This window comes from Heterodontus francisci, chromosome 24 (genome assembly GCF_036365525.1).
Source record: "Heterodontus francisci isolate sHetFra1 chromosome 24, sHetFra1.hap1, whole genome shotgun sequence".
Lineage (NCBI taxonomy): Eukaryota > Metazoa > Chordata > Chondrichthyes > Heterodontiformes > Heterodontidae > Heterodontus > Heterodontus francisci.
Window position 1 is genome coordinate 32930554 of NC_090394.1, and position 21060 is coordinate 32951613.

The 21060-nt window shown below is 42.7% G+C and overlaps 1 protein-coding gene across 4 annotated transcripts in view; it reads left to right on the top strand.

The window, feature by feature from the left end:
* The window catches only part of lmf1 (lipase maturation factor 1), a 704612-nt gene that overhangs the window by 666895 nt on the left and 16657 nt on the right, over positions 1-21060 (top strand). For 3 of the 4 annotated variants that reach the window (XM_068055858.1, XM_068055859.1, XM_068055861.1), the window contains one exon: positions 8379-8491. In XM_068055858.1, coding sequence (XP_067911959.1) covers positions 8379-8491 — 113 coding nt within the window. Of the gene's footprint in view, positions 1-8378; positions 8492-11015; positions 11512-21060 lie in introns of those variants that run through there. The other variant, XM_068055860.1, reaches the window with a different exon arrangement.

Below are 21060 nucleotides of genomic sequence, written 5' to 3' on the forward strand. Positions count from 1 at the left end.
GAGATTACAGGTTAAAATAGATCATTGTGAAGTGTGGAAGGAGCTAAATTGTGTGCTGTGCCTGGCCTTGAAAAACTCAATTCCAGCACTGGGTGGCCACAAGTGGAAATCTGTTTAGTCCCATCGCCTGAAATTCCTCACTCAGATGGGCAACAATGAAAGGGCAATTCTCACACTGCTGGTTAGCATCTATATTCTAGCTATGGGCAGCCATCGAGCAAAAGGGAACATATCAGCATTAACATTAACTAGGTTTCTAACTTATCCTAACAAATCAAAACAGATGTTGGTGGAGTTCCCCACCCCCTCCCCTTCCCGTCCTTCCTCCCTCCCCTCCCCCCCTCCTCCCCTCCTCCCTCCCCGCCTCCCCTCCTCCCTCCCCGCTCCCCGCTCCCCTCTCCCCCTCCCCGCTCCCCTCTCCCCCTCCTCCCTCCCCTCCAACCTCCCCTCCACCCTCCCCTCCTCCCTCCCCATCTCCCTCCCCTCCACCCTCCCCATCTCCCTCCCCTCCACCCTTCCCTCCACCCCCTCCTCCCTCCCTCCCTCCCTCCTCCCCCCTCCCCTAAATTACCCACACATGTTCTCTATAAAGAAGTGCTGATAGTTTTATGTGCAAATTGGATTATTTCTCTTAAATTTAAAGCTTTTGTACCTTGAGGTGATGAAAACAAGCTCAGAAGTTATTTGTCTGTGGCCATTCAGTATAGGATCCCAACATTTTGTTTTTTCTGTTTGGTTTGGACACGACTTAACATGCAGGGTTACCAACTCCCCTATATTCCCCAGGAGACTCAGGCGTAAGATCATAAATCCCTCACTCTGCAGGTTAAGGGGAGATTTAAGAGAGGTATTCACAATTGTAAAGGGTTTTGAAAAAGTAGATAGAGGGAAATTGTTTCCACTACAGAACGCAGATTTAAGGTAATTGGCAAAAATTCTGGCTGGGGTGGAGGGGAATGAGGAAAAAATATTCTACGCCATGAGTTGTTATGATTTGGAATGTGCTGCCTGAAAAGGTGGTGGAAACAGATTCAATAATAACTTTCAAAAGGAAATAGAATATATACTTGAAAAGGAGTCATTTGTGGATCTATGGGTGGATCTATAGACAGAGCAGTGGAGTGGAACTAATTGGATAGCTCTTTCAAAGAGTCAACAAAGCCAAATGGTCCCCTTCAGTGCTGTAATTTCTCTGCTGCCTCAGGATTGAGATCTCATACCAGAGTAATGCTTTGCCTGACACTAAGGATGCTGGCATAGCTCAAACTGCCTATCTGCAGTAGAAAATACCTGAAAATCCCGCAATCGGGGGGAATGGGAAGGCTGGGAGGAAAAGTACAAAAAAGGAGAAAAAATTATGAAAAGAATGAGGGAATGTATTCATGCCATTTTCTAATCTTCTGGCCATCCATTTAAGGCATCCCAACTTATCCCTGTAATAGCTTCAGCCGTACAAACCTCTGAGAACTCTGTGTTCCTCCAACTTTGGCTCATAAGCATCCCTAATTTTCTTCGCCACCATTGGCAGTCTTGCTTTCAGCTGCCTGGACTCTAACCTCTGGAATTCCTTCCCTAAACCTTTCCACCTCTCTCCTCTTTTAAGCCATCACCTTAAAACCTGCTCTTTGACCAAGCTTTTGGTCACCTATCCTCATAGCTCCTTATTTGGCTTATTGTCAAATTCTGTCTGATTATACTCCTCTGAAGTACCTAGGGACATTTTACTATATTAAAGACGCTGTGTAAATACAAGTTGTTGTTGCTGCTTCTAAAGGTGTTTATATATTTGCGACGAGGTGCCTGGGACTAAAATTCTCACTGAGGATTTGTCTGATGTTGTAAACTTGGCTCGCACATTGAAACTCCATCATGAAACATTGCCTTCATGGTGGAATGCAGGCTTAATTAATCCTGATACTGAATGGCCAATCTCAGCTTTCCTTAGATGGTGGTGGGTGGATAGCAGGGAAGCCTTGGAAATCAGAGTTGGTCACTTCCAGGCTGCTCTTCTGCATCTCCTAACAGTTGGTATTAATGGAGGCCAGTTGCCCGTCACCACAGTTTCTGCACAGCCAAGGGAAAAAGTGAAGAGAAGCCAAAGGTTAAGAATAAGCTTTTAAGAAAGAATTGGGGGGGGAAAAATCGTCAGGTGGAGAGAATGCTTTTTCCTTTTGATGACTTTTAAAGAAACCTAGCAAAGAAAGTAAGAAAGACTTGCATTTATATTGCATCTTTCATGATCTCAGGACATCCCAAAGCACTTTGCAGCCAATCAAGTACTTTTGAAGTGTAGTCACTGTTGTAATATTGGATACATGGTAATCAATTTGCACACAGCATGGTCACAGAAATGAGATAAAGACCAGATGATTTTTTTTTAAGTGATGTTAGTTGAGTGATAAATATTGGCCAGGACACCAGAGAGAACACCCCTGCTTTCTTTGAAATAGTGTGATTAGATGTTTTACTTCCACCTAAGAGGCCAGATGGGACTTTAGTGTAACATTTCGTCCAAAAGACGGCAGCTCCAACTGTGCAGCACTCCCTCAGTACTGCACTAGCGTGTCTGCCGAGATTTGTGTCCAAGACTTTTGGAATGGGACTTGAACACACAGTTTTTGACTCAGAGGCAAGGGTGCTGCCCACTGAGCCATGGCTGACACTTTTATTCATGGTACTTCAGTAGTCTCATTATTTCATCAGCTTTACAATGCTGGACTCAGTAGCTCTTCCTTGCCAGTGTCTCCACTGATATCATCAGCAGTCACGATCTGAAAAAAAACTATTTTTTTTTAAACTAAAAACAAAACCCATAAAACTATAATTGGGACTGGTCATTCTGACAAATAACACTGAACTCTCCTTTCTCGCTGCCCTGCCTCTCTGACTATTGCCTTTTCTGTTGAGAAGATGGTGAGTAATGCTTCAGTATTGTTTCTAGGACTATTGCCTCAGTCAGTTGGCCATTCACCATGTGCAAGTCTAGACATTGAGCGTTGGCAGAGAGCTGATCCTTCTGAACAGTTTCCCTGCCGAAACCAATCCGATCTTCCCATAATGTCCACATGCGCACTTTTTCAGCAGAGGTTACTAAATAGTGTTGAGAAACAGAAATCTTGGTTGATTTGTTTCTCTACTCTGCTCAGGGGCATTTAGCTCAATTGCAGCTCTCCTATTTTTTTGAACTGGCTGACATTAATCAAGTACATATCCAGAATTGAATCTGGAATCTTCCTGATCTGTGTGACTGAATACAGGTTTGGTAATATATTTATCTACTTGAGGCATAGAGAGACTCATCCTCTATCTCGCTTCCTTCTCTTCTCTCCCTTTCTTCTTTCTACTCTTCTTTCTCTATCTCCATCTCTCTCTCTCTCTCTCTCTCTCTCTCTCCCTTCCTTCTGACAAAGGGGGCACAGTCAATATGTGTTCTAATTACATAGTATTTATGGAAACAGGCCATTCAGCCCAACAGATCTACACTAGTGTTTATGCTTGGCATGAGCCTCCTCCCACCCTAATTCATCTAACCCCATCAACATATCTTTCTATTCCTTTCTCTGTCGTGTTTATCCAGCTTTCCCTTAAGTGCATCAGAGGTTGGGTATGCTGGAGGAAGTTGGGCTGCCTGATTACCCTTCTACTTTTCCTTTTTATTAACTTGTTTTAGCATTGTTATTCCAACTCAGATTTTTAAACAATGATCTGAACCTTAAGCAAATGTTTTTAATCATTGCAGCGACACTATAGCCTGAGGTCATTCCCCAGTACTGAACGATAGTTTGTACGTTCTCCAGATTCAGCTTTCGTCAAACTTAACGTACTTTTCAGCACTTGATATTAAAATCATGATATTAACTATGATGTTGGGGTTTCCTAGAGCTTAGATGGATATTGGCTTTTGATTATCAACACATGAGTGTTCAGCCTGTATGTAATTTCCTTGGCACAGTTAAAGCCTTGCAGATTCAATTTGCTGCATTACTACACTGTCCCCTAGAGTTTCAAGAGAAAATGATTCTGTAGAGAAAGTAACTTGCATTTCAAGCCATGAGCCTTCAGTCACAGCAAAATTATGGGGCTATTCTCCAGGCATTTATCTCATAGAATGATAGGGACATGACACTGATATGACTAGGTCACATGATAATATGTTTCATTGTCATATGGCCATAGAAGTGTACAAGCAAATGCTATTATCATTATTCTGGCCAATCCTAAAAGATTTGTACTGTCAAATTAGTTGGAGGTGTCAGAAACTGAATCTAAGGCCTTATGCGTGCAAAGCATGCCCTGTGCCACTGAACTACCTCTCCCACTGTGTTGACATGTTTAAATTTGTTGATTAAAGTCATTAAATGATGCTATTTGTATGTAATCAGTATTTGCTGGCAGGTCCTGAATTGTTGAAAGATTTATCGATGATGACTCTTGCGATTTATCCACATCTGGTGTCTTTGCATGAGCCATTTCCCAAGATTTGCCAGTCTCCTGCAAATGAAAGCAGCTAAGTTGTTTTTTTTTCTGTTTTCTAATGTTCTTCCATCAGACCATTTAATTCATCAAATAGACTTGTCAACAAACTTGTCAGCCCTAATTTAATCCATTCTCGATGACTTCATGTAAACTGCCCCAGCGAAGTTGCATTGCTGTTGTACTGTAAACCTACACTGCTTAAATCCAGCATTTGAGTTGTTTCATCGCATACATATAAAGAACATGATTGCAGTTCTACTGCAAATCACAAGCAAAGAACTTCTGCTGAAACTTAAAATAGCAAAAAACATTGAGAATGTTAACGATGCTCATTCTCCCAGTTTGCTGTCGGGTTGCCAACTCTGAATGGACATATTCTTGGATGTGTCATCACATGACATCCTGTATTCAACCACTCTTCACCCATGCTTGCAGTGCCCCGCTCCCAAGCTCCTGCCATTGGCTGCCCAACATACTCATCCTATTGGTGCATCACCTTCCCACAGCTAATTGGAAAGTGAATACATTCTTCACTACCCGACTGTCAATCAAATTGCCTTTATTCCCATGTTCAATATTTTTGTAACAAAAGTATTTATAAAATTATTTTCATTAAATATAATTTTTATTGTTGCTGTGATTCTTCTGCATTGCTTGTAGCAGTGACCTCGAGATTAGTCTTTAATTTCTGCTGACTTCAGGGCAATCCTGGCGGGTTGGCAACTCTAGTTTGTTCCTCCACACAATTATTCCCTTTTAATCAAAATTTCTTGAAATGTATTTTACTTTCTCCCTTATGCTTACTTTCCAAGTTGTGGAAATCCCCACGCTGTACAGCAGGAAACCAGAGCAAACGCTTGTAGATAACATATTCATATCACTGAAGTGCTGGATATTAATCCTTTTTTTATAGGTGTAACTATAGCTTAATAGGTGGCTGGCAGTGATTTAATCGTTTAGAAGGTAACCAAGCTCATCAATTTGTGTTATAAACTGTAAGGTCATCAGATGAACCCAAAAGTTGAACCCATAGCTGTTTTTATCATACTATTATTGCTCTCCTTAGCTTACTCTGAGTATGATGTGTCATCGATACATCAGCAACTTACATTTATATAGTGCTTTTAACATAGTACAACGTCTGACGATGTTTCGCAGGAGTGATTATCAAATTAATTTGACAACAAGACTCATGAAGAGATATTAGATAAGTGACCAAAAGTTTAGTCAAAGTTTAGGCTTTAAGAAGCACCTTAAAGGAGGAGAGAGAGGTGGATAGGTTTAGGGAGGGAATTCCATAACTAAAGGCCTAGGCAGCAGAAGGGTCGGCCACCAATGGTGGAGTGATGAAAATTGGGGCCAGTATAGAAGAAAGGGTAGCACGATAGTGTAGATCCAGGATCATATATGATAGTACAGTAGTGTCAGTTTATTTCTTTTTTAAGACAACTCTGGGAATTAAATAGTGCATAATGGGTTATTAAATGGCAACTAACATTCGCACCACACAAGTGCCAGGCAATGACCATCTCCAACAAAAGAGAATCTAATCATTTCCCTTTGCCATGTAATGGCATTGCCTTCACTGAATCCCCCACCATAACATCCTGGCAATTACCATTGACCAGAAACTTAATTGGACCAGCCACATAAATACTGTGACTACAAGAGCAGGTCAGAGGCTGGGAACTCTGTGGCGCGTAACTCACCTCCTGACTCCCCAAAGCCTGTCTACCATCTACAAGGCACAAATCAGCAGTGCGATGGAATGCTGTCGACTTGCCTGGATGAGTGCAGCTCCAATAACACCCAAAAAGCTCGACACCATCCAGGACAAAGCAGCCCATTTGATTGGCACCTCATGCACCACCTTAAACATTCACTCCCTTCACCACTGGTGCACTGTGTCTGCAGTGTGTACCAACTCCGAGATACACTGCAGCAACTTGCTAAGGCTCCTTCGATAGTACCTTCCCAACCCATGACCTCTACCACCTAGAAGAACAAGGGCAGCAGGCGTATGGAGGCACTACGATCTGCAAGTTCCCCTCCAAGTCGCACACTATTCTGACTTGAAATATATCATCGTTCCTTTGCTATTGTTGGGTCAAAATCCTGGAACTCCCTCCTTAACAGCACTGTGGATGTCTCTGCACCACATGGACTGCAGTGATCCAAGAAGGCGGCTCACCACTACTTTCTCGAGGGCAATTAGGGATAGGCAATAAATGTTGGCCTTGCCAGCAATGCCGACATCGTATGAACAAATAAAAAAACATACTGTTATTCGTAATACTGCTGCATTTTCTATTTGTAGTGAAAGCATAGGCATGTATGAAGGAACACATTTACAATTTCACCATCGACTGCAAACTGAGGAAATCTTCCCCCGATAATACTGCTTAATAAACTGCAGCATCTATCACTGTAAAGCCTCACAGCTCCAGAGGTGCTTGGTTTTCTCCCACATGCCAAAGACTTGCGGGTTGATAGGTAAATTGGCCATTGTAAAAAAAATTGCCCCCAGTGTAGGTAGGTGGTAGGAGAATTGAGGGAAGGTGGGGATGTGAGAGGGAAAATGGGATTGATGTAGGATTAGTATAAATGGTTGGTTGATGGTCGGCGCGGACTTGGTGGGCCGAAGAGCCTGTTTCGGTGTTGTATCTCTCTATGACTCTATAATAGGGGGAACTTGTAGGGTAAATACAGCAGTTCAAAATCACACAAGCACATAGTAGTAACGAAGGCAATGTGATTGTGGTCATGGAATCATAATGAGTCATAGGGAGGCCATTCGGTCCATCGAGTCAATGCCAGCTCTCTGCAGAGCAATCCAATCAGTTCCATTCCCCCTCGCTCTATCCCTGTAGCCCTATAAGTTTATTTCCCGCAAGTGCCAATCCAATTTCCTTTTGAAATTATTGAACATCTCATCTTCCACCACCCTCGTAGGCAGCGAGTTCCAGGTCATTACGACTTGCTGCATAAAAAGTTCTTCCTCATATCCCCCACATCTCTTAAAACCTTAAACCTTAAATCTCTGTCTCCTAGTCCCTGTATCATCAGCTAATGAGAACAGCTTTTCCTTGTCTACCTTATCCAAACCTGCCATGATCTTGTACATCTTTATCTAATCTCCCCCTTAATCTCCTTTGCTCCAAGGAAAATAACCCCAGCTTCTTCAACCTAACCTTGTAGCTAAAATCCCTCATCCCTAGAACTATTCTTGTAAATCTCTTCTGCGCCCTCTCAAGGACCCTCACATCCTTCCTAAAGTGTAGTGATCAGAATTGGACACAATATTCTAGTCCTGGCCTAACCAGAGCTTTATAAATTTCAGCATAACATCCCTGTTTTTGTACTCAATGCCTCTATTTATGAAGCCCAAGATCCCATATGCTTTGCTAACTACTCTCTCAACATGTCCTGCCACCTTCAAAGATCTGCACTCTCTTTAGAACTGCGCCATTAAATCTATTTTTCCTCTGTCTATCCTTTCTGCCAAAATGCATCACCTCATACTTTTCTGTATTAACATTTCCTGCTCCTGAAGACACTGAACTATGTCAGATGCATTCTATTGGGTTCTGGTAGCCCTCGGGCGCCTATTCCTTTTCTCATGCATAAGTCTAGACAGCAAGCTATTTGACCATGAATGGCATCTTAGCGAAAACCTGTCCTGCCCTCACCCAACGCCCATATAAGCGCACTTTTGCATATCGGTCATTAAGTAGTGATTGGGAGAGCAAAGCCAAGCTTGATTCCCTTCTCCCCTTTCATCCAGCAGTTCCCTCACTACTGTCCTGACTGAGAGTAGCACATTCAGGCTCAAGCCTATGACCTTACAATCTCTAGAAAAGTACATGGTAATAAATTTTGTTTTGTATCTATTATCTTTCCAGACCTATGAACAAAATGAATGGTTAATCCACATGGCAGGAAGACTGTTGATGAATGATAGCCTTGTACTGTCGCTAATGGCACACAACCCGTTTGAGAATCGAGGAGCACCAAGGTGAGAAGACCTAATCTTGATACATTTGACGCATTTTGAGTGAATTGAGAGTGGATTTCAGCTGAAAGTGGCGCCTCACTTTTAGTTTCTGTCAATAGGACACCTGAGTAGATTTTAAAAAATTCATTCCCAGGAGGTGGGAGTTGCTAGCAAGGCTATCACTTATTGCCCATCATCCCGAGTTGCCCTTGAGAAGATGCTGGTGGGCCTCCTTCTTGAACCTCTGCAGTTCCTGTGGTGAAAGTACTCCGACAGTCCTGTTAGGTGTGGAGTTCTAGGATTTTGACCCTGTGACCCAGATTTACATACATAGCAAATATAACTTGATTTTGTGACCCTGCAAGTCAACTCAACTAATATTAACCATTATATTATTGTAGTACAAATATAGTCACAGATTTTTGTTAATCAGTCGAAATTGGTTTTTGCTGCTTTATTTCACTGTTCTGTTGGATATTTGTTAAAACAGCATCTAGTGAGCAGAGAAGGGGGGAAAAAATCTGAGTGGTCTGTAATCAGACTGGTCTCATGAACACCAGTAATGAGTAGCTGACATATTCCAAGCGGAGCTTGTTGTGCTAGCTACACTGTTCAGCGAACAGTATAAAGCATATAAATAGGGTGTCGAATAACCATGCGATATTTGCCTTTGAGGTATTCATTTTCCATTAAAGAAAAATGTGTGACAGTATCACACAGACAAGGCATCAACAAAACTAATGCAAACACAATGCTCATTTATTTTATGCATAGCCTAGAAATAACTGTTAGTCATGTTATCATATGATTGCTTAACACGCTTGAGACTTGTGCCTCTGCCTTAGGTTGTTTTGCTACTTTAAGGCACTGTATAAACGCAAGTTGTTACTGTGTCAAATTACTCTTTCTGCCAGTTTAATAGAGGCATTAACTTTGGAGTAAATTTCTGTCTGTAAATAAATTGTGATGATCTATGGATAAGCACTTGGAATAAGTAATAACTTCAAAATAACAAAAATTGGCTGAATAAGCCCTCTAATATGTTACCAACCTTATGCCCCTATTGTGCTGCCCCATCCACAACCAGTAAATAAATTCTTGGAGTCGTTGACTTATGAATGGACTGACATCAAGTACAGTATGTGCTTCTTATTGTAGAGTGAATTGGCAGCTCCCCAGTGGCTCAGCTAGTTAAGGTAGTGAGTATCTGAGCCATGCAGTCCGGGAAAGCCAATCCACAGTCTTTGTTGAGGTAGCTGTGCTCAGCTGGTCAGCATTGAGTGCAGCTCTAGCCAAAGTGGCTCACCACTGATAGCTATCCAGCAACCTTTGCGAGCATGTGGTGCCCATTGAGGGCAGGATCAGGGCCTTTCACAGTTGAATACTTTCTTGAGCCTCACTGCCTATCTTCCTATATAAAACAATGAGTGGGTTTGGGGCTGGACGGAGAAAATTGATGGAAGAAAGATAGTGAGGATAAAGGAAAATGTGAAGCATCCCTCCATTGTTTCACTCCTCCCTGTACCTACATATAAAACACTGCCTTCCCTATCTCACAGCCACCTCTGATGTGCCCCAAGTTTCTATCCTTAACCCTATTTAATGTGCCTGCTTTGGCTCAGTGATTCTGACTAACTCAGAAGGTCATGGAATCAAATCTCACTCCAGAGACTCGAGCACAAAATCTAGACTGGCACTCCTGATGCCCCGTCTATCCTCTCAGTTAAATGTAAAAGATTCCATCGCACTATTTGGAGAAGAACCTGAGAGTTCAGGCCATCATTTACCCCTCACCTAACATTGCTAAAAAAATCATGTTATTTATTTCATTGCTGTTTGTGGGATCTTGCTGGTGCGCAAATTGGTTGCCGGGTTTCCTACCTTGCAACAGTGTCTTCACTTCAAAAGTACTTTATTAGCTGTAAAATGTCAGAGTCATTTATGGCACAGAAAGAGGCCATTCGGCCTGTTGAGTCCATGCTGGCTCTCCACGGAGCTATCCAGTCAGTCCCATACCCCTGCTCGATCCCTGTAGTCCTGCAAGCCTATTTCCTTCAAGTGGCCATACAATTTCCTTTTGAAGTCATTGATTGTCACCGCTTCCATCACCCTTATGGGCAACGAGTTTCAGATGATTACCACCCGCTGCGTAAAAAAATTTCTTCCTCATATTCCCCCGGCATCTCTTGCCGAAAGCCTTCAATCTGGGTCCTCTAGTCCTTGTACAATTAATTAATGTGAACGGTTTTTCCTTGTCTAACTTATCTTAGACTGTCATAACTTTGTACACTTCTATAAAAATCTCCCCTCAATGTCTTTTGTTCAATGGAGAACAACCCCAGCTTTTCTACCTTAATCTTGTAAATAAAATCCCGCAACCCTTTAGGACACCCCACCATCATGAAAGGTGATGTATAAATGCATTCTTTGTTTCATTTTGAATTTATCATTAAGCACTTATTTGGAAGTCTCTGTGGCTGTTAGTGTTTTCAGTGGTAAATGTGATTTTTTTTTCCTTCCCTTCTTCCTCCCTTCTTTCCTGAAGCTGGTTGCCTAGTTTATCCTCTTGGCCAGAAACACTTACTTTGGGAAGACTTAGAAAAAGAAAATGTGGAGAGCAAAATAAAATAGCCAACAACAGAACCCTCCAGAAAAATAAAGTTGCAGCCTAAATTTTAAAACAGCCATTTTTGTACCTGTCTACAATGCTAACTAAAACAATAGCAGTTTTTACACCACAAGTGCAGCGATGAAAAACCAGGCACTGGAAGGAAATAAAGTGCAACTTTACAGGGGGGATATGAACTTGCAGTAACTTACACAAAAGGAAAGATGCAAAACTCCTGCTTTTGCTCTTGGATGCCCAACTTCCCGCTGGACTGTCAGATCATTAATCCTGACACAAGACATGATTACGTTTTCCCTCCAAAACCTCCCAGCTGTTGCTTAGGAGCAGCTGCTCCCCTCTGGAATTAATTCCAGCTGTCGGGAGTCTTAAGTGCTAAGCATAACATTACGAATATAGCCGTGTGGTTTTTAGTTTATATTGCATTTTTTTTTGTCCAAATTTTTTTTTCCCCAAGTAATTGGCTGACCAGAACTTGTCTTGCTTTTTGTAACAATTTCTGCCCATGTTTCATGTCTTTATTCTAAAGAGAAGTTAATGTATTAAAAGCAATTGTTGCCTGTGCTGCTTTTAAAATTGTACTTGCTGTTGGTCAGTAATTAATCTCTATTTATCTAAAGCAAGGTTGCAACACAGTTCATGTGTTGATCAAAGGTATCATACTGTGATTATAACAGCAATCTGAAGTCAGTACTCCAGGAGTTAAGTCTGTTCTTTTAACTCTTGAAGCGCTGGATGTACTTCACCTCTTCCAAAATTAAGTCAGTTGTGAAAATGGTGTTCTGTGGATTTCATTTTAACTCTTGCCCTTCCTTGAAGGCAATGACTGTTATACAGTTTCCTGATCAATAGCAGCCTTCCAGTACCTTGCTATAGGGGATGCTAGTGTAGTGGTTATGTTACTGGACTAATTTCAACATGAGTTCACAAACTGCCTTGGTAGTTTGAGCCCTGGAAATTGAATTAAGTTTAAAGAACCTGGGAATAAGAAAAGCTGGTATCAGTAAGAGTGACCATGAAGCTGTCAGATTGTCTTTCAAACCCACTGGTTCACGAATACCTTTTACCCATCCTTGTCCGTTCTTGCCTATAATGTGACTCCAGTCCCACACCAACATGGCTGACTCCTAACTACCATCTGAAGTGACCTAGTGAGCCACTCAATTGTATCAAATTCAGTCTGTTGCCACTTTCACAGGGCACTGGGAATGGGCAATAGATGCCAGTCTTGCCAGCAAGAATGAATGCAAAAAATGGCCATTCTTTATTATGAGCCTAGGTACTCGAAATAGAATAGCAAGTATGGCGCGGCGACACTACAGACATCATCAAGGCAGCTACAGTTGCAGTTTTTTGGTGCACACTTCACAGCTTCTGTGAAATGAATAATTGCAATCCAGGCTAGACCTTCAGCTAGTCAGGCAAAATATCTTTACTTAAAGATATTGCCAACCGGGTTAAGAGAGGCAAAAAAATCTGGTGCTGGGATTCTCCCAATCGGCCAGCAGAAGATGGACAGAATTCCCATTTACCGTCTAACTGGGGTTCCCGACAAACTCCTGCTGATCTTACTGCAGCTGTTTGGGAAAATCTCTCCTTACCCATCCCCCTCACCAGGACATTCCTGATAACAGCTAGGAACATAGGAAAAGGAGGAGGTCATTCAACCCTTCGAGCATGTTCTGGCATTCAATTCAGTCATGGCTGATCTGTATCTTAACTCCATCTACCTGCCTTAGCTCTATAGCCCTTAATACCCTTACTGAACAAAAATCTATCAATCTCAGTTTTGAAATTTTATACTGACCCCCAGCCTCAACAGCTTTTTCGTAGAGAGTTCCACCCTTTGTGTGAAGAAGTGCTTCTTGACATCACCCCTGAATAGCCTAGCTCTAACTTTAAGGTTGTTCCCTCTTGTTCTGGACTGCCCCAACAGAGGAAGTAGTTTCTATCTATATCAGTTCCTGTGATCATCTTAAACACTTCAATTAGATCACCCCTCAATCGTCTACACTCAAGGAAATACAAATCCAGTCTAACAACCAGCCCTCATAATTTAACTTTCTCTCCCGGGTGTCATTCCAAGGGCAATTAAGTACCGCAGTGGGAAAGTTAATGTTGTTGGAGGGATGATCTTTAATGTTATGTAGAATCACAACAAGTGACTCGCCTTTCAAAACTTGGATAAGGGTAATCATGAAGCTTTAGTACTGGAATAATGCAGTTATTTGGATGAATGCACTGTTGTTTCTCTTTTTTAAATAACAAAATATAAATCAGTAGTACATTTGGAAAAACAGATTGTTGTAACTTTATCATGAATCACTACTCAATATAATGTACCCCCCTGGGTTGGAACACTTGTATTATTTTTTAAATGAATCACATCTGATGCAGGAATGAAATAATTGCCAATAAATTTAAGTTCTGCTCCAAAATTGTAGCTCTGGCACTTGTGGACTAGTTACTGACTGATTTTGCACTCTGATTTATGGGTTAGGTGCAATCGCCCACTGGTGATGCAGAATGGATATCTGGGGCTGCATTTTCAAGTCCTGGTGGAGGTAGGAACGGAGGTGGAAGGGGGACTAAAGTGCCGGCCCCAGCCCGTGTGTCGGTTTCCCGATGCTGTTTCCGGCGCCGATGAGTTTCACCAGGGTGGGGGGAGGGCGGTGCCAAGATCCTGCCTGATCCATTAAGAAAGCCAAATAACATTGTTAAAGAGCTTATTGAGAGTTCATTTGATGGGGGCGCATGGGCTGTCTGGAAGTGGACACAGAGAGGAGTTAGACATGGCCGCCCCAGCAAATTAGATAGACCTCATAAAAAGTACAGAGAGGCCTCGGCGATTGGAAAACAGGTGCTATTGGGACAGTGCAAGTTGCAGGGAGAGCAGGCGGTGCAGGGAGTTGTCACCCTCCTGGGATCACGGGGGCATGAGAGGAGGGGGCAAAGCTGCCAAACACAATTGCGGGACCACCTGAGCACAAGGAAGGCTACAGCTGGGAATGGGGGCACGACGCTCAGATTTTGGGTCCTGTGGTGATGAGCAACACCCTCCACAGGAGGGGCACAGCCCTAGGCATCAGGAGGGCAGAGGAGAGGAATGAGTTGCAGAAAGGACACGGAGGCCATACTCTCAGCATAGGATCTACCGACGAAGACAGAGCTACCTGGAGATGACCGAGCACCAGAGCCGCTGGAGATGCGATTATTCAGGGAGATGGTCACAGAGATCTGTGCCCTTGTTGCTGAAGACCTCACACTTTGCAGTACCTGTCAAGGTAACTGTGGCCTTGAACCGCTTCGCGTCTGGCTCCTTGCAAGGATCAGCTGCGGACCTTGGTAGCATCTCACAAATGGCTGCACACCATTGCATCTCACAGGCCCCGGTTCCCCAACGTATCGGAGCTGGACAGTATATTCAATTCCAGACAGATGTGGTCTCACAGGCACAGAGGGCATTGGGTTTTGCCTCCAATGCTTGATTTCCCCCAGGTGCAGGGCATTATCGATTGCACCCATGAGGCCAAAAAGGCAACGACTGACCGGCCAATGAGATTCATCATCAGAAAGGGCTACCACTCCCTCAACGTTTAGCTAGTCTGCGACCACAACAAGAGCTTCCTTCATGTGTGTGCTCACCTTCCAGGCAGATACCATGACTCCTTCATCCTCCGCCAGTCTGTGCTGCTGCAGCTCTTCATTCCATTCACCAAATTCCATGGATGGATACATGGTGGCACACATGAGCTGGATGGACTCTTCCGTTCTCAGCCCGTGACCCTGCACTGCCTCAGGGAACTTGGATGTGTAGGAGCACATCTGCTGTCACTGGTCTAGATAGAACCTCCTTTCCAGTGACTCCTGAGGCCTTACATCTGTGCCCAGCTGAGCAGGGCTGTGTCTGTCCCCCCTGCAAGGGTGACTTCGTACAGCTGTCTCTGCCTCTGTCACCTCTTCCCGCACACGAGTACTGTGCTCCTCACCCAGTGCCACCCTATGTAAATACGTGCGAGGACCCACTGAGGTGACTGTGCTGGTGGAGGGTGAGCTTGTAAGGTGTGATGGTGCTTCTTCTGAGCTCTGCTGCTGCCACAGTAATGGCTGCTGTGGTGTGTTTAAATCAGACCCACACTTGAGCAGTCCCACCTCCGCTCCTACTCCCGTGGCCGCTAATTGTCCACCAAACTCACCTTCAGGCCAATTAAGAGGGTGCCAGAGTCTCATGACCTGGAAACAGTCCTGACTTCCAGTTCCAGTTCCCGGAGTTTTCTGGCAAGGATTGACATACATTATTGCTGTCTTTGTTTAGGTGACAGCCGGGACTCATTGGGTAGCACTCTACCTTTGAGTCAGAAGAATATGTTTAAATCCCACTCCAAAGATTTGAGCACACAACCAGCAGACACTCCAGTGCAGTACTGAGGGAGTGTTGCACTGTTGAGACATTTTGGTTGAGACATTAAATTGAAGCTGCATCTGCCCTCTTGAGTGAACATAAATGATCCCATGACACTTTTGAATAAGATTGGAAGAGCTCTCCCTGGTGACCTGGCCAATGTTATCCCTCAACCAACATCACAAACACAGATTATCTGGTCATTATCACATTGCTGTTTGGGGACATCCTGAGCTCATGAAAGGTGCTATATAAATGCAAGTCTGTCTTTCTGTCTCTCTCCTGCCATTCTGCCTTCCTCTGGTCCCAAGTCATCTTTAGCCCAAAAAGCTGACAAGCTGTACCCAGCAGATATCTCCATGGATGCTTTCAGTCTAATTCCTGTGCTGACTCAACAAGATGTGCGGCTGAACAGAATCAGGAAAATACTCCTCCCCCCACCTTCCATCTATGACTTGACCAATGCAGAGGCCAAGGTGTCTTATGTCTCCTTTCTGTGACAGAGAGGGAACACACCATTGTTACTAGGCAGTCAGTCTTCCCCCTAAGGCATTTCCGTCATGGCAGGTAGATTTGTGTGACAAACTGCAGTGGACTTGCATATCAATGGGGGGAATTCTGACTCGGTGATCACCAGATATCGAACCTTCAGTTTTAATGAGCCCAAACTGCCAGGTGCACTGTCAGAATTATCTAAACCATAGTAAAGATTAACCTGGCATTTGCCCATGTCATAACAAAATGAAGATAAAACTTTCTGTTCATTAAGTGTTACTTCACTTCTAGTTACTCCGCGATAAGAACAGAATATTGCTGACTTTCAAATCCTTATTTAAACAAAACAAAATCTTTAAAAAAAATTTAAAGCTGCAGTCTCCTTTTCTCAAGCCAGTTGTTGGATTACCAGGAAACAACCTAACAGCGTGAAGGTGAACTTGCTGCTATTTTAACCTCTTCAGCTTTTTTCTCGTGCTCCCTTTCTTTTATGAAAACTGGGACCTGGAACGGAAATCAGCTTTTTAAATCTTCCTTTGAAAGGGAGGTTTGCTGTTTTCGAGGACCATCATCTTCATGAAAAGGTGCTTGGCAGCCCCCTGCTTTTTTTGTGGTTTGATGAGTGAGAGTAATCATCCATATGATGGTGCGTCTTGCTGTCTGTTAACAGATGTTTTCAAAAGTTTGTCAAAATTTTTCTTTCATGAAGATAAAATCTGTTCATTTTTTTTATTGAATCTCTTTTCCCTTGTTCCCCCATTTTGTCCCATTATTGCTCGAAGACACTGACTCTCGCTAGAATATAGCTCCTCTTGTACTTAGCCCAGGTGGCCATTTTCCCTGTGTGAGCCTTGCGCACCAAGTGTTGGCAGGCCATTTGACCATTGGGTGCATCACAGTCCACCCCAGTCTTCTCCTGCCAACTACGCTTTCCAGCATCGATCACTGGATAAACTTGAGCACAAAATTTAAGCTGTCGCTCCAGTCCAGTACTCAGGTGCCATCTTTTGGATGAAACATTAAACAGAGTTCTACCGGCTCTCTCAGGTGGGTGTAAAAGTTCTAATCCTGCTATTCGAATAAAAGTAGGGGAGTTCTCCCTGCTATCCTGGCCAATACTTATCCCTCAATCAGCATCACTAAAGCAGATCATTGGGTCATTATCTTGTTGCTGTTCATGGGACCTTGCTGTGTGCAAATTGGCTGCCATGTTTCCTACTTTACAAAAGTGACTGTCTTTTTAAAATGCTTTATTGGCTGTAAAGTGCTTTGGGACATCCTGTGAAAGGCGCAATTCTTTCTTTTTACTGTCCTTCTTGGATCAACTAACTAATAGGCCTGGGGCCTTCCAGTTTTCTAAGGCTCTGTACCACGTGGGTTAGTCCATTTCCCAGAACTAAGCCATTGGGTGGAGAGGTGGGGTCATGATTTCAACCTTTTCATTTGGTTACAACTTAAATACGGTTTCCCAACCACTAGAACTTAGTGGGTTCATAACAGTGTAGGCCTGATTGCAATGATGAGTGGCTGACTGTGAGATGTGATTCACATCAGTGAATCTTGCAAATCTTTTCTCCCTGAATCATTTGTGATTTACAATAAGTGGAACTCATATCAGACCACAGTGAGGCTTACTGCAAAAATAATGAATTGTTTTATTTTAAGTTATAATTACATTTTTAGAATTCTATACAATCTGGGGATTAGGGTAAGAGTAAACATCATTAGTAGTGTAGTAAAATGTGTGTGGAAATTATCACTAACTTCTGCTGCCTTGAACTTTGCTACAATATCGGAACACAATTGTTTCTTTTAATTGAAATTCACTCTTTTATTCAGTAACGTTCCATTTGGCAGCAAAAAGAGAGAAACTGAGATGGTTTCTTCAAGTGGGAATCTATTACGTCCACAACGGATTCAGAAAGGCCCCAAAGTTTGCAGAGTTGACGACTGTTGAGCCTTCTAGGGTTGAGTCTCTCTCCAGCCTTGGTATGCTTTGAGCTGTATCTTAGAGAAGGGCACTCAATAGAGAAATGCTCTGTTTCCCTCCTGAAAGTGGTGACTTCTGATAGGTTTCTGTCCCACTCTGAGACTCCATCTTAAATGGCCATTCATCATGTGCGAGCCTAGATATACCCTCCTTCGACCCACAATTGTGGGCCATGCCTTCAGCTGTCTAGGTTCCAAACATTGAAATCCCTCCTTAATTCTCTCCCCATCTCTACATCTCTCTGAATAACAACAACTTATGTATAGTGCTTTTAACATCTTAAAATGTCCCATTGGAGGAGCACCATCAAACAGAATTTAAGACCGAGCCACATGAAATATTAGGACAAGTGATCAAAAGCTTGGTCAAAGAGGTAGGTTTGAAGGAGCATCTTAAATGAGGGGAGAGAGCTGTAGAGGTTTACAGGGGAAATTCCAACACTACTTCAAACCTACCTCTTTGGCCAAGCTTTTGATCGCCTGTCCTGTTATCTCCTTATGTGGCTCAATAACAAATTTTGTCTAATAATGCTCTTGTGACGCAGTTTGGTATATTTTTGCTACTTTAAAGTTACGTAAATACAAATTATTGTTAGTATGGCAGCACTAAATTTTAAATTGGCTCTGAAAGAGCCCAACAGCCGGATTGGGAGCTCTCTTACCCGGCAACCAAAAAAGTCCCTCTCCTGCCTCCTCCTTTCTTGTCTTCTCCATTGGTAGTGCAGAGCTGGGAGTGGAGGGAAACTGGCTGGAGATCATAGCCCTCCCACCCTTACTATTATTAGCACACAATGGGACGGCATTTGGTTGAAGCTTAAGTCTGTAATGCTATTGTAAGAGTTAATTGCCCCTTAAAAACCATTACATCAGAGCAGAGATGACCTTGCAAAATTTAATAGTGTTCATACGATTGTGGGATCCCTGGAGAGGAAATGATTCCACAGATTTATTTTCACAGAAAGTAAAAGACAAAAGCAGTTTGTTTTTTCAATTTTGAAGTTATACGGGTCCTTTCAAAATCGATATGCTCACTGCACATTAGGTTTTTTCAGTAGATTTAATTCAGTGATATCCTGGAGTACCTGTTGCTGCAGAATCTGGCAACATGTGCATCACTGGACAATGCTGACATTGGCAACAGTCAAAATATTGAAGGTGTCGTTGTCGAAATTTCTAGAGCCCAATCACGTGTGGTGCGGGCCTTCTGATTGCCAGCCTGGCCCAGCAGTTGGAATCCAAATGAAGCCATTTGACCCAACAAGTCTGCACCAGCTCCTTCAAAGGACAATCCGGTTAGTCCCACTCCCCTGCTCTTTCCCCCGTTCCCCATATTCCTGCAATCCTTTCTACTTCAAGTATTAATCCAATTCCCTTTTGAAGTTAACTATTGAATCTGTAGTCACCAACCTATCAGGCAGCAGATTCCAAATCCTAACCGCTCATGTAAGAAAAAGTTATTCCTCATCTTGCCTCTGGTTATTTTGCCAATCACCTTAAATCTCTACCTTCTCACTATTGACCCTTCAGCCATTGGGAACAGTTTCTCTTTATTTACTCTATCGAAACGCTTCATGATTTTTAACACCTCAGTCAAATCTCCTCATAGCTTTCACTGCTCCATGGAGAGCAACCCCAGCTTCTGCAGTCTATCCACGTAATAGTAATCCCTCATCCCTACAACCAGTCTCATAAATCTCTTCAGTATCCTCTCCAAAACCTTCACATCCGTCCTAAAGTGTGGTGCCCAAAATTGGACACAATATTCCAGATGGGTCCAAACTAGTGGTTTATTTAGATTTAGCATAACTTCGAGGCTTTTATATCCTATGCCTCCAGATCTCATAATGCTTTATTAATGGTCATTTCAGTGAGTACAATGAAAAGCCCATCCACTCTAAGCTCTGGGCTGTGTCCAAACGCTGCATCTAAAGGTGAACCAAGAAACAATGGCTAGGTTGTCCCATGCTGGGTTATAAAAGTGGTGGGAAAGAAACACTGAGAAAAGTGAGAGACTCCCTTGTTTGATGTCTTTGGAAAGAATGAATTTGAGGAAAACAAAGAGTAGTAGAAATCTGGAAGTCTCTCCTGCAAAAAAGCTGTTGGAGACTGAGTGGAGGGATGGGGTTGGGAGTCAATTGAAAACTGAGATTAATATTTTTTGGTTAGGTAAGCATATTAAGAGTTATGGAACCAAAGTGGGCAAATAGAGTTACAATACAGGTCAGCCATGATAAATTGGTGGAATAAATTCGAGGGCTGAATTGCCCCCTCCTGTTCCTATGTTCTTCCTTTGTTCCTAGTGAGCATATAGGAAGGAGGAAGAGTGCATAAACACAAACAGCGACCATAGCAATGATAAGTGAAGTGAAATGAAGTGAGAGAAGGATTTTCTTACAGATGATGATTGTTTTCTCAGATTATGGACAGAATTGCAGGTGATTGCTAGAAGAGCCTCTCCAAATATTGGAGCAGCTCTCAACTTTTGAAAAGATTTGGCAACTCCTTTTTATTTCTCAACTCCTCAAATTTGGAAAGTAACTTGGTCTCCATTGCTAATTGGCAAGTGGGATATTCCAGCAGCATGCAGACTACAACTTCTTGCTCAAACGCAAAACAACTTAAGCTGGAAATCTCGCTGTGCTGGAGACCAGATTGAATAGTATTTGGTGATAAAGCTGTTAGTTCCAAATGAAAGGTTTAATTCTAGCAGTGTGATATTAGTCATGAATGCATTAATATATTCACATGAACTTCCTTTGTCTGCTAGCCTAGTTTATTTTTTTTAACAGGATAACATTATTTTTCTCACTTTCCTCTGTTCATTATGTCCATGCTCTTCCTCTCCATTGTATGTCTTCAACCACACTGTACCAAGCAATCCTTGGTGTATACTTTCCCTCCACTGCTTCTCTTGTGATAACCTTTCTCATAAATGATGCATTTCAATTCTTTTAAGTGCAGTTATCCTTTTGAGAATTATATTGTCATTCTCTTTCAGCATTCTCTTACTCACTCTTTCACAGATATACAGACCTATCTTCTCCTGAATTCTGTGAATCAGCCGGGGGCTCAGTTCCA